General features: G+C 38.1%; 2 protein-coding genes across 4 annotated transcripts in view; both read left to right on the forward strand.

Annotated features, from left to right (window-relative positions):
- Positions 1–1190: 1190 nt before the first annotated feature.
- On the forward strand, positions 1191–6572 carry ap3m2 (adaptor related protein complex 3 subunit mu 2). 2 transcript variants are annotated; one of them, XM_052596972.1, is made up of 10 exons: positions 1191–1329; positions 1434–1585; positions 1712–1992; positions 2294–2465; positions 2555–2692; positions 2820–2905; positions 3727–3860; positions 4397–4604; positions 4983–5127; positions 5653–6572. In XM_052596972.1, exons 3-10 carry the CDS (start codon positions 1720–1722, stop codon positions 5751–5753), a joined length of 1257 nt encoding a protein of 418 aa, XP_052452932.1. In that variant the 5' UTR covers positions 1191–1329; positions 1434–1585; positions 1712–1719; the 3' UTR covers positions 5754–6572. The 2 variants fall into 2 exon arrangements, with proteins under 2 accessions (XP_052452932.1, XP_052452933.1); XM_052596973.1 differs by lacking the exon at positions 1434–1585 and having other exon boundaries at positions 1206–1329.
- Positions 6573–7179: 607 nt separating this feature from the next.
- The window catches only part of tet3 (tet methylcytosine dioxygenase 3), a 51604-nt gene continuing 45002 nt past the window's right edge, over positions 7180–13781 (forward strand). The window contains exons 1-2 of one of the 2 annotated variants that reach the window (XM_052596889.1): positions 7180–7420; positions 9514–10245. In XM_052596889.1, coding sequence (XP_052452849.1) covers positions 9880–10245 — 366 coding nt within the window. In that variant the 5' untranslated portion in view covers positions 7180–7420; positions 9514–9879. Of the gene's footprint in view, positions 7421–8016; positions 8100–9513; positions 10246–13781 lie in introns of those variants that run through there. The other variant, XM_052596879.1, reaches the window with a different exon arrangement.

Here is a 13781-nt window from a genome sequence, read left to right on the forward strand (position 1 = left end):
GCAACAAAATATATTCTGGAATGGGACAGGACAAAAAAAGCAACTTCGTGGAGACCAACATCTTCAATGTTTTTCTTTATGCAAAGAAAATGTCTGTAATGGGAGATATAAGTTGGTGTCAGCTTGACTCTGATTAACGCATAAAGGACACATACGGCAGTTTTTTATGGGTTGAACCAGAGAATGTCTAATATGGCGAGAAGTTTCACTCTCACTACACTACCGGCTTCTGAACTGGTTGCAGTTCCACTCTGATTCCACGTGAGGGCGCTCACAGGACGAGTGCAGAATGAATGGAGGTCAATGGCGGTGTACCGCTCAAAATCCACTTTTCTCAAGATATAAATTTTTGTCTAGTAATTTGAATGTTGTATTCGAAAGGAGATGCAAAGAAATTACACATTGCTGGGTGTTAGATTTTTTAGAGTCACTTATTTGCTTTAAAAGTCTTTTTTAAAATGTAAATGACTTCATTCACATCGTACGACCAGAGATACTGCTTTACGGCAATCCTTCAGTCAATTTGTAAAAGAAAAGAAAAATTGGGCGAAAAAGTCCGCCTTAACATTCTGATCCCTCTGATTCGGATGCCATCAAGCGGTATCTCTGTTCGTAATCAGTCCTTCTCACTGACCAAGAGAGGGAGTAAAATCTTTGCGTGGCAGGGGCAGCTGACCAATCAGCGTTCATTAGCAGAATGCTAGCGTGTTATGGGCAACAACCATAGACAGTAAAAGAACTCAACCTGTAAGAAATCGAAAGGGCATAAGTACTCGTTCATTCAACTTTCGACCTATAACCCATGTTGAACTTGCAAAACCTACAATCAGATCTGAGATTTCTCAACGGCAATCGTGCGAAAGGGAGAAATTTAGTCGTCTAGCCCCATAGACCCCATTCATTTTGCACTCATGGCGATCGCCCCAGTGGAACTCTGGCGGAACTGCAAACAAAATTCGGTACAAAAGACTTATTAGGGAGTGGGAAGGCTCTCCGTAGACGGGCTCTGGTTGAACTAAATATAATTCAGCATGACATAAGAGCAACGACCATTGTCAGAGGAGACGTTACCTTGAGCCAATAAAACAACACTGTACAGTGACGTTGATTGGCCACTGTCCAATGAACTTCGAGTATTAAAGTCCTATCGCTACCGAGTAAATATGGAGTGGGCGTGTACAAGCGATAGATGTTGCCCGTGATTGGTTAGAGCGAATGACAATCATTCATTTTGTCGTCTCAAAATAACGGAGCAGGAAGCGACATTTCTGATTCCGTCTAATAAATAAATCCTGAGAAGTGGCGGAAAAAAAAACAAAAAAACAGATCGTGAGTATTTATTTATCTTTACAGTGTGAACATTCACTTTACGCCCACAGAAAAAGAAACGACAGATGAAAATGCGGAATGAATGAACCTGTTTTAATCCGTAGCTGGTCACAAGACAGTCCTGTGATGCGAGAGTGGGGAGGAGAAAATATTAACGTGATGGTGATGATGTGACCCTGCTTACAGCCAAACCATCCCGTTCCTGTCCCTTCATCCGTGCCGGCTGCTCTTAAAAACAAAACTATTCTTCTGTCCGGTAACCAGATAGGGTTCTCGAATAACGAATGAGCTCAGAGGCCTATCGGTTTCGTTACCCGTGAGGATACTGACAGGTTGCTGTTCTGTTATTGCCTGAACGACTCATTTGACTTTGTCTTTCCAGCTGCCAAGATGATACACAGCCTTTTCCTGGTTAACGCATCGGGGGACATCTTTCTGGAGAAGCACTGGAAGAGTGTGGTCAGCCGATCCGTCTGCGATTACTTTTTCGAGGCCCTGGAACGCGCCACGGAACCGGAGAACGTTCCTCCGGTGATCTCGACCCCCCATCACTACCTCATTAACGTGCTCCGCCACCGCATCTACTTCGTGGCCGTCATACAGAGCGAAGTGCCTCCTCTGTTTGTCATCGAGTTCCTCCATCGTGTGGTGGACACGTTTCAGGTTTGAGGAGTCTGATACTTTATGATTGGTGATAGTGATATGGTGGCCTCGGTCATTCAGTTTCAGCCACCACTGCTTTAATTAAAGAAAAAGATGGAAACTTTAGCAGCTTTAATATTATATTTGATAAAAAACTGTAGTATGAGCATGGTGTTTTTCCACTGTCGTGAACTACTGATCTGTTTTATCAAATATTTTACTGAATTTACTATAAATTACATTACATTAAAGGCTACCATTTCAAAGCATTATTATTTTTTTTGAATATGTTAAATTATCGCGTTATGTTTTTTCTTTCCAGGACTATTTTGGGGTTTGCACAGAAGCAGCTATTAAAGACAATGTTGTTGTGGTCTATGAGCTGCTGGAGGAGATGCTGGATAATGGCTTCCCACTGGCCACCGAATCAAACATCCTAAAAGAGCTCATTAAACCTCCCACCATCCTGCGCACAGTGGTCAACACCATCACAGGTATTCTGTGCTATTTGGTCGTGTATTAAATATCGGTCAGCTTTTGAATCCGTGATAATAATTAAATCTGTTTTGTTGTCTGCACTCAGGGAGTACTAACGTTGGTGAGCAGCTTCCTACGGGTCAGCTGTCCGTTGTACCGTGGCGGCGCACAGGTGTCAAATATACCAACAATGAAGCTTATTTTGACGTGATTGAAGAAATCGATGCTATCATTGACAAATCAGGTAGATTTTTTATATATATATATATGTTAATAACTTACAGATGCAACCATAAACTGCAGATGTCTTTGCTGTAAAACATATGAATCAGTACTTCATTTATAAATGTTTATACCCCCTCCCAACCAAGGATCAACTATCACTGCAGAGATTCAAGGAGTGATAGATGCCTGTGTGAAACTTACAGGAATGCCTGATCTCACCTTGTCATTTATGGTAAATCACCATTTGCAGACATTTTTCTAAATAAAAGGATGTTTTGTTGAACTTTTTGAAGTCCTGAATAACTTGTCCTGAATGCATCAGCTTCACAAGCAGTCAAAGTTTTAGGATGTGTTTGAATTGTAAAAATACCCTGTTCACACCATTGTTGCTATTTGTAACTAAAGCTATTACAATTTAAGTTTGTTAATTGAAATGAAGCGGAAATAAAATAAAATATAATAAACATTATATGGAAAAACATAAACTTATTTGAAGTTAGTTGCCAAGATGGCTTTTTTTTGTTTTTTCATTTTCATTCAAGTACTAAAATTAAAAAACTAATTTTCTTTTTTTATTATAATTCGAAATATAAAGTAAATAATAAAAATGTAAAAAAGCACATAACAAAAAAATAAAAAAAATTAACCAAAGTTAAGATATAAACTGAAAAACAAATAAAAGCTAATTTGCAGTACTAATGAATAGTATATAACTAATAATAAAATGACAGATTTGCAGGCCCACAGCTGAAAAACTGTTCAGTTGGCTGTGGGATCCGTATAAGATACATTTAAAGGTGCACTCTGTAATGTTTTGCTTGTAAGATTTCTTGGGCTGATCTCTTTAAGTTTCAAAATGGCTATTACATTTTTTTTTTTTTTTTTTTTTTGCATTTCTACGTTTATGCATTTAGCAGAATTTGCATTTATGCAATGAGGGACAAATTACCAACTGGACTTTGAAGTGCAAGTTTGTACTATATTCTATGCATACTAACCCACATTTTGACATTTTCTTCTTGACATTTTATTTCTACATCTTTCATTCTGTAGAACCCTCGACTCCTGGATGATGTCAGCTTCCACCCCTGTGTTCGGTTCAAGCGCTGGGAAGCCGAGCGAATCCTATCCTTCATCCCACCAGACGGCAACTTCCGCCTCCTGTCCTACCACGTCAGCTCTCAGAAGTGAGAACCTCCCAACGTCAGGATTAGATTGTCCCTTTTAGATATTCACAGTAGAGTCCCTTACTAATATTAGAAATGTTATTCTGTTTTATAATTATAATTATAGGTCGGGGGTCTGTAAGAATAAAAAAAAGAAAAGAAAGAATGTGTTTGAAAGTTTCTTATGCTCATCGAGGATTTATTTGATAAAATACAATAAAAACCGATATATTGGGTAATTTAATTGCCATTTAAAATAATTTCTATTTCAGTTTATCTTAAAATGTAATGTATTCTTGTGATTAAGGTGAATTTTCAGTATCATTACTTCAGTCTTCAGTGTCACATGATCCTTCAGAAGTCATTGTTAAATGTTGATTTAGTGCTGAATAAACACTTCTCATTATTATCAATGTTTTAATGAATAGAAAGTTCAAGAGCAGTTTTTTGTCTTTTAATGTCACTTTTGATCAGTATATTAATGCAAAAAAAATGCTTTTTTTTTGCAATATAATGGACCGTTATAACTGTGAATGCTTTATTGTTGTGTTCTTCAGCCTGGTGGCCATCCCAGTGTATGTAAAGCATAACATCAGCTTCAGAGAGGGCAGTTCTCAGGGTCGTTTTGAGCTCACCCTCGGCCCAAAGCAGACTATGGGTAAGGCGGTGGAATCTGTCCTGGTGAGCAGTCAGCTGCCCCGTGGCGTCCTCAACGCCAACCTCAACCCCTCACAGGGCACCTACACTTTTGATCCCGTCACCAAGGTAAATAAGCTTTGATTGTTTTCTGTGATCGTGGTTCTGATGTTCAACTGAGAACAGACTTGATTGGATTTTTTTTATTTGTTACATAGGCTTTTAAATGTCAAAAGTGATATTTTTCTCCTTGCATTTTCACATGTAAAGCTAAAAAGTTCTCTGTGATCAACTAATAATAATAAGTCCAATGATGACAAAAGTTAAATGAATAAATAGCAGGTCATAATAATTTACCAGATATGGTCTCTTTTTTTTCTCCCCCTAAACGCACAGCTAAATATAATATGATGCTGTTAGCACACGCATAGATCTTGTGACTTAGTTTATATGAATGTTTAACTGGTGGTAGCTGTATATTAATGATTCAGTCAACTGTTTTTGCAGCTTTTGTCATGGGATGTGGGTAAGATAAACCCGCAGAAATTGCCCAGTTTAAAAGGATCTATGAGTCTACAGGCTGGAGCCTCCAAACCTGATGAAAACCCAACAATCAACATCCAGTTAAAGATTCAACAGCTGGCCATTTCAGGTACTATAGATTAGTGGTTTCTTGTCTGATTTTTCTTCAGATTTTACATAGGAAGTTGTGACCCAACACATTATTAAGATTGTCTTATAAGATAAAATATCAAAAAACCATATATATGATACACTATTGAAAGCATTTCAGCCGTACTAGTTGTTTTAAAGCAGCAATAGTTATGAATTACATGTTTAAAAAAAATATGCATAGACTTTCAGTTCACATTTCTTTATTGTGCATCAATTATGCATTGTAGAATTTTCCACATAGGATATAAAATGTATTGCATTCAAATATAATATAGATTTTCTTCTGTTTAAAATAAAGGTGAACAGAGTAATTTTCACAGTTGAGCATCAGGCAGTAAATTGTTCCTTTAATCTCCCACAAGGAATGTAATAAAGCACAATTCTGTATGAACGAGCACTTGAGAACATTCATGGTAATTTTATTATGTGGCCAGGAGATGGAGCTGTTTTGATTCAGAAACACAACTGACATGTTTGCTTTCGGCTTTTTTTCACCCAACAGGTCTGAAAGTAAATAGGTTGGACATGTATGGCGAGAAGTACAAACCTTTCAAAGGCATCAAATACATGACCAAGGCTGGCAAATTTCAAGTCCGAACCTAGATGACCTCATTCTTCTTCCATTCCATAATTTATTCAATTGGTTTACGGCAAATGGGGACAAAGAGAGGGAACAAGTTTGAGTAAATACATTTCCTTTGGAATGCATTTCAGGATAAATTCAGGAAAATGTGTGATAAGACTGTCGGCCATTAATGGGAGCATGTGACGTCCAGAGAAGGCCATATTGTTATTAACACTATCAAAATGTGCTTTTACAGGTCCATCCAATTTAAAGGGACAGTAACTACATTTCTGAGCCTCATTTTCTCTTTTACATTTTTTTTTTTTTGCAGCTGCTTTGGGTTACTGTTGCTTTCAATCTCTTCTTCATACCCTCTCTTAGTTTATTTCTTTTTTTTACAACTCTTTACTTCACACTGTATTACCATCTACAATTTTCTGGGTCTTATTCCTTCATTAGATGGAGCTGCACTGTTATGTATTGATCTGTGCTCTCTTCCTCTGAGGAGTGAGTCAATAGGTGACTCATTTCTGCATTGCAGAACAATAATCTATTACTACCATTACATACTGACTTTGTCCTCCGTCCCCAATGATTGTGTGCAAGGTAAACCATTTTTTGACATTGTAAAACACAGAACTTTTTCTTTGTTTGTTTTTACTGTAGTATTTTGATCGTATACAACTTTTGTTTTAATTTTTCTTTTATTATTTATTGCCTATCTGACAATAATCAAACTATTTAATTCATAACTGACCATAGCAATTTTTAATAATGCTTATGTGGTGCTTGATTGTTCATTGTCTCATGTTTTACCCTGAATGCTACATGCATTAAAAAAAAATCAATGAACTTGATACACAGTGCTTGCATCCATCCAGTCATATAAAGAGCAGTTTTAAAGATGATGATGATTTGCATATGGTTGGTTTGGTTATGGATACTGAGTGAGAATATGTGAATTTTGTTTTTAGCTTCTATTGATGTTTTCTTTCCTCCATACGGTTTTTCAGTTAAATACAACAGTTTACAGTGCTATGGGGGGGAAATGTAACACACACACACACACACACACACACACACACACAAAATGCCTCATGTCTGGCAGCATGCTTCTCTTAAACCAGGAGAACTGTAGAAACACTGTGATTAAAATGTGTATTATGTTAATATCTAGAGATTATCATGTCACCATGTGGTAGAGATGGTTTGGCAAGGTGATATACCGTTGAAGAAAACCTTTAACGTTTTGCTTCCCCCAAGTTCTGCTCAAATGACATTTAGGTTAATGCGATGACGTAATTTTAACCCCATCGGTCCACGGCAGTCTCTGAAATCCATTCCACAACTTACTTCAGTCTCTCGCCGCCTCGCCTTCCTCCTCCTCATCGCTTTTAACTCTAAAACTTCTGTTAAGTACATAGAAGAGACACAGAGAAAAGTTAAAGGGTCTGTTCCATAATGAAACCGCAACTTTTTTCTTCTCTTGTAATTCGCCCTGTCATGCCTTGACTGTTCAGCAGTTTTTAACCCGTTCAGCAAACGAACTTTTCATGTTGCTCTCATTTGCACTGCATTTTAAGATAAAACAATGACGTTTTAGTCATTCTAGTCATGTGGAACTGAATATGAATGCACTGGTTTTAGGTAAACCATAATTTTAATTTAAATGAGATTTGACAAGACGCAGAGTTTCCATCGCTTGGTAAGTCCTTGAATTTTATTTCTTAACATCTGGAAACTTTTACTGTTTGAAAAGATACAAACTTTTCGTTTTACAAGAATGAGTGTTGGGTATTCCCCTTTGTAAGTTGTGTAAGTCCCCATTGAGGTGATTAGCGCAATACACATCGATTAGTTACTGATAACTAATACTGTATTGTGAGATGATATGAGAACTATTTATATAACTACACCAGATTGGAACTGTCGTTATTACAATGTAGCGAATGCTTTACAAATGCAACATTCAATTTATTTTATTTTTTTAAGAACTTGTTTCCTTGGAAGAAATCGCGCCCGGCAGCGCTTTAGCACGCGCCCCGGGGTGTTGTTTTCTTTATGCAGAGGGGGGGCCTTGCTGATGTGTCGTTTTTCTCACCGTTCCAAGGAAAACTGTCATTTGTTTGTCAACATAAATCGGAAAAGCTAATACAGGCGTGTATGTGCCGTAATGTAAGCGATCGTCGCAAGGTTTTTTTTGTTGTTGTTTTTTTTAACACCATTTACTCAGCTCTTCCTATTTTGCCGCCAGTTAAAGCGCCCGGCTGAGTGAGGAGCCACGTGCTTAAGTCTCAGAGCGCGTGCGACTCACTTGACTGGACTGTTTTTTATATGTGGGCCATCTAACGATAATGCAGGATTCCTTAATAGTCAACGGAAAGGTATTAAAACGTGTCGTTTGGCCCTTCTAACAGGGTTCAGACTGATGCACTTACTCTTTGCTAATCAGAATGACTGTCATTTACTTGTCATTAAAAAAGATAATAATAACAATTCCACATGCAAGTATTATTTCACATCTGTCTAACTAGTTTCATCTAAATCGGCAGGTTCTGTTCTTTTATTTGATATCTCCAGTCAAACTTTAATCTATAAGATAAAAACTGCGCAAATGGGGAGGATTGTAACTGGACTCACAAAAGACTAAAATGGGACAAGTTGTGAATAATTCGAGCATATAATCTGTTTTAAGAATTGTTGTTTTTTGTGTTCCAGATTCGTTTCCTTTTTTTATGTCCCGTTTTCTTCAGCTTTCTATAAATTAGTCTATAGTTAGCGCGTAAAAACACCGAACTATTTTGCTGACTCAAACATTTACATTCTGCTTGCGGAAGTATCGTAACATCTTGTGCAGTTGTTATATGTATTAGGAAAACAGTCAGGTTACTCTTAACATAGCATAGTACATGGAACTATAACTGAAAAAAGCTAAGGTTATTTTGCTCAAACCGCAAACAATTCCTGTCGGCTAGACTTTAAAACGTATAGCCTATCTTAATATTAAAAGTCATACTCGCCATGCCTTAGAGGAAGAAGAGAGGATGACTTCCAGGTTTTTGTTTGCTTGCTTGTTTTTATTTATTTATTTTTCTTGAGCGATGCTGTTTAAATTACTCTGCAGTATGTCAGAATTAATCATTTATCGAAGCATGAAACGAGACACAGAGAGAATTCCTCATTAAAGCGCCACACTTTATAGAATAAATAATGCACCATTGACAATCACAACGTCTCGTTAAGGACTCCTCGCGTATCTTAGCTACATAATACCTTAACAACAATAAACAATGCGTTCGCTGCCTGTCCCGTTGTTACCGTTAAAACATTTGAGTTTATTGACGGTCCCCAAGCGCTGAACAAAGAGCGTCGAGCGAAAGTCCTGCATTGAGACTCATAGCGGACAAACAAAGAACTGCGGAGAGCCGTCTCATGGGGATTCGCCATTCTTACCGAGAATTTGCTCACATTTCGCACGTAGTACCTGCCGTCACTGAGTGTCTTTGTGTCTGTTTTCCCCTCCCTTTGCACTAAACTGTAAGAGATTGTACAATGATCATGAGATTTCAGGCTGGTATCTTTTGACTTGCGACCTTAGGTTGATTTATTATACTTTATCATATTATAGTTATTTTAACAAAAACCTGTAGTTGGCTCTTATATTTAATTGTAGTAGATAATTTACTCAATATGCTTATAAATATATACAATGTATTCTGGTTTATTTACAATATAGTTAATTTGACTAAAACTGAAATATATCCTCCTAAACCTTACTTTTTTCTTCTTCTCATACAGTCCCCAAACTGCCTTAAGTGGCAATGACTTGAGCTGGTTTCTGTCTGTATCCAAATGACATCAAGTTTGTGTAACAGAGAGATGCTCTCCATCACGTGCAACCGTATTCCTTTCGTACCTGCTCCTGCAGGTGAATGACCTCATGCCCAGAACTATCTCCTCAGAGTAAGGAGTTCCTCTTGTGCCCAGCGCCACCCTTTAAAACCCTTTCCTGACATTGTTCCCTGTGGCCCTAACTCAGCACTCACGCTTTATGGACTGGTTTGTGCTGTGCTGTAAAGAACCTTATTTTTTACCTTGTATTTTTAAACCGTTAGTGGCCACTTTTACTGCTCTCTTGTCTTGTAAGAGGGTGGGATCCTCAGTATGCACAAGCTGAGGGTAGGCCCTGGCCCTCCCGTCCAGGACATATATGAATTCTCTCTGGATGATGAGGACCCTAAAGTTTTCCTTGGGGCCAGGAGTGCAAGGTTGGTGTCTCCTGCGGCCGACTACATCAGGTCTGAGCATGAGCAAGCTGGCATGTTCTCCTTGCCGCAGATGGAGGGCCAGGAACCAATGGAGCCTGTGGAACCCTTTAAAAAGAAACGGAAGAGATGCGGCTCATGTGGGCCTTGCATGAGGAAGGTGAACTGCGGCACCTGTAGCAACTGCCTGAACCGAAAGATCGGACACCAGATCTGCAGATTGAGAAAGTGTGATGAACTGAAGAGGAGGAAGGGACCATGGGAGGTAAAATATACTACACTTCTGTTTTGTACATAAAAAGCATGTTATCTGCAAGTGATGTTTGGAGGATTTAACACTCAAAGGCAGGGCTACAGTCATTACTTCCTGTTTATTAGCTGTTATTGTTCCTCCTAGATGCATTCCTCACCTGTCCTGTCTTGACATGTTTCTTTATCCCTCCATACTTGCCTAGTTTGTAATAATCAGTCTCAAAGGAGAATGGTCTCTTTTTATGTAGATTATGTAGAAGACACTCAATACAAGACAATGGTTTCACTTTCATATAGGAATTTTAATTGGTACCACTTTTAAATAAAATTCAATTAGTTAACATTAGTCAAGTATATTAGTTAACTTGAACTAACAATGAAATATACTTTGAAAAAAAAAAAAGATTAAAGGTTTGTTGTTTATGATTTCACTTTTAGAACTTTTAGTTAGTGTATAATGTTACTGTTAGAGCATAAACAACGTCTGCAAAGATATGACGTGATGAGTTCAATGCAAAGGGATATATTTTATTTTAAAGAACAACAAAAGGACAACAAAAAACGGCTGGTAGGGACTACAATGAGCTTCTTCCTCGGTTTGTGACATCGCTAACCCCAATGTTTACTTCAACCCCGCCCCTGGGAACACACAACTACCCATGATGGTGAGGTGACATGACATTACCGGACAATGTGCATTAGGCAGTTAGCGAATCACAAACACACTGAGCTGCTAACCAATCAGAGCCCATTGCATAATTCTGAGGGAGGGGCTTCATAGAACCTGGAACCCAAAAGACCGTTTGGATTAGAACGGAAACAGCGGTGTAGAATAAAGGTAAAATACGTTAAAATAATGTTTTTTATTTTTTTTTTACGAAGCAAGAACATGTTACTCTGCCCCCCCATAAACACAATCAAACTTTCGAAAAAATCTGATCAACCACCATTTAATCTTAGTTAGTTATTTGTAACATTTACTAATACATTATAAAAATCAAAAGTTGTATCTGTTGTTATGTAATGAATCTAAGCTAACATGAACCGTGAACAGTTGCATTTTTATGAACCAAGTTTTTACAAAGATGATTAAATACTTTAACAAATCTCTTGCTAATTTTTTTGTTAATGTTAGTTAAAGGGATAGTTCACCCAAAAATGAAAATTCTGTTGTTATTTACTCACCTTCATGTTTTTCCAAACCTGTATACATTTCTTTCAGCTGTTGAACACAAAATGTTGGTATGTTGAATGTTGAATGTTGGAAATCAACCAAAAAAAAACAATGGAAGTCAATTGTTTGGTTGTTCTTTAATGTTAAGCAGAGAGAAAACTGAGAAATTCATACAGGTTTGGAACAAGCAGAATGTGAGGAAATGTTCACAACCATCCTTTTAATACATTAATTAAGGTCAGCTAATGGAACCTTATTGTAAAATGTTTCCTTCTGTTATTATTATTATATTCACAATCAGAAAGAGCTTCATTTGCCAAATGTAAACAAACACACTATTAATTTAATTCTTTGTTTTAGGAGCTCTTGGTAAAAACATACATACATGACATTGATACAGAAAAAAAACTTTTAATTAAGACTAAGGGGGAAAGATTATGTGGTATACTGGAACAAAGGATTTATTTACAGATTGGTGCATTATTTAATGTATATACAGCTGTATAAATAAAAATATATGTATTTACATAGTACTTAACAGGTGGTTATTTCTGTGTTAGCCGTTTAAGCTGAATATTGCATGGGGTGAAAAAAAACACTAAACCGTTTTTATGCCTGTATGTTATAAGATCTGTTACATCTGTGCAAACAGGTTGTGGCCAGGGTGAGAGAAGTATTTGATGTTGCCTAGGGCTACATGAATAATCTGATGGGATTATCATGCGTATCTTGTCAGTAAAGCCGGTTCTGTGATCAGTAGTAAATCTCCATCACATGCTTTCAGATGGAGCAGCATTTAATACACAGAGCAAAACAGCATTCACAGTTGCAGACAATTTAATAATGTGATTACGAAATCAAATAAATCGTTCTGCGGTTATGAAAGCTGTTTGTGTAGATTGTCAGTGAACTACGGCTCTGTGTGGTAAATGCTGCTCCATCTGAAAGCATGCTCCAGAATAAGGCACGCAAAGTACTTCATGGTATTCTAAGCAGTGACAAAGCCTATGTCTATTAGCATTGCATTATTATATGCTTTATTATAATAATAATTATTATAAGACGAACTCCGATAAACCATATATTGTCATAGTAGTGTGTTTAATACTCACGTTGCAATGGAAGCAGTTAAATCTTTTGTTTATTCAGCAACCGCTGTTGAGATTTCCTGGAGTTCTTCTGTGGGGCATATTTGGAGTTTCCATGTGAGAGCGCCCTCTGGCCTTCGGATGGAGATTTACAGCTGACCACAGAATGTGTGTCCCTGACCAGATTTGCATGACAACCACAGCTTTTGCCAAATCACTATAATCACAATTGCGATTTTGATTAATCATGCAGCGCTAAATCTGTTTATTCACTACTCCTGAAGGTTGAGCAGATGCACCCCAATTATTCTTTCATGTCCTTACACTCCGTTGCAGTCGTCTTCATATCTGATTTGCTGGCTGACCAAAACCAGATAGTTATAGAAGTGCACAGAACTGACTCAATAACAGCTGAGCAAATCTGAACATCTGTGCCTGCGGAAGGTTGTACTTTTTCAGTTGATGAATGAAGTACAACCTCTGCTGGCCTGTTTCACAAAAGAGTGATTGTCCCACTTCAGGTTCTGTGCAATTGTGGTGCCCAGAAATCTGAACGAATCTACTGCAGCCACTGTGCTGTTCATGATGGAGTGCAGGGATTCTCCTAAAGTCCACAATCTCCATAGTTTTGAGCGTGTAGTCCAGGTTGTTGTGACCGCACCAGACAGCCAGCTGCTCAACCTCTAGTCTTTAAGCAGACTCGTCGCCGTCCTGGATGAGACAGATGACTGTGGTGTCATCTGCAAACTTCAGGAGTTTGACAGAGGGGTCTTTAGAGGTGCAGTCATTTGTGTAGAGGGAGAAGAGCAGTGGGGAGAGCACAGAGCCTTGATGAGCTCTAATGCTGATGTTGTGGGAGTTGGATGTGAGTTTTCCCAGCCTCAGTAGCTCCTGCCTCTCTGTCAGGAAGCTGATTATCCACTCACTCACTGGTGGATACAGAGTTCCACAGACCTGTCTGCTTGGTAAGCAAACTACAGCTTGTCGAGCAAGAGTCCCATAATGTCCTTCAAGCAGGCCAACACCAGTTTCTCAAATGACTTCATGACCACAGATGCAAAAGCATCAGGTCATTTAGTTCTGTGATTTTTGGGTTCTTGGTTCCTGGGTTAATGGTGGAGAGTTTGAAAGAAGAGGGGACTTCACACAGCTCCAGTGATCTGTTTAATATATAAACATTTATTTATTAGAGGATCAGATCTGTGTGAATATGGATGACAGGTGAAAAGAACCGGCTTTGAGGCAGGCTGGATATACAATGTCTGGGACTTTGGATTTTCTTATCCT

This window comes from Carassius gibelio, chromosome A5, assembly GCF_023724105.1.
Source record: "Carassius gibelio isolate Cgi1373 ecotype wild population from Czech Republic chromosome A5, carGib1.2-hapl.c, whole genome shotgun sequence".
NCBI lineage: Eukaryota > Metazoa > Chordata > Actinopteri > Cypriniformes > Cyprinidae > Carassius > Carassius gibelio.

Bases quoted from the DNA above. Each gene is read 5' to 3' on its own strand.
- ap3m2 (XM_052596972.1), top strand. From the start codon at position 1,720: ATGATACACAGCCTTTTCCTGGTTAACGCATCGGGGGACATCTTTCTG. The intron at 3,861-4,396 runs GTGAGAACCTCC...TGTGTTCTTCAG, and splicing joins TACCACGTCAGCTCTCAGAA to CCTGGTGGCCATCCCAGTGT. The intron at 5,128-5,652 runs GTACTATAGATT...TTCACCCAACAG, and splicing joins TCAACAGCTGGCCATTTCAG to GTCTGAAAGTAAATAGGTTG.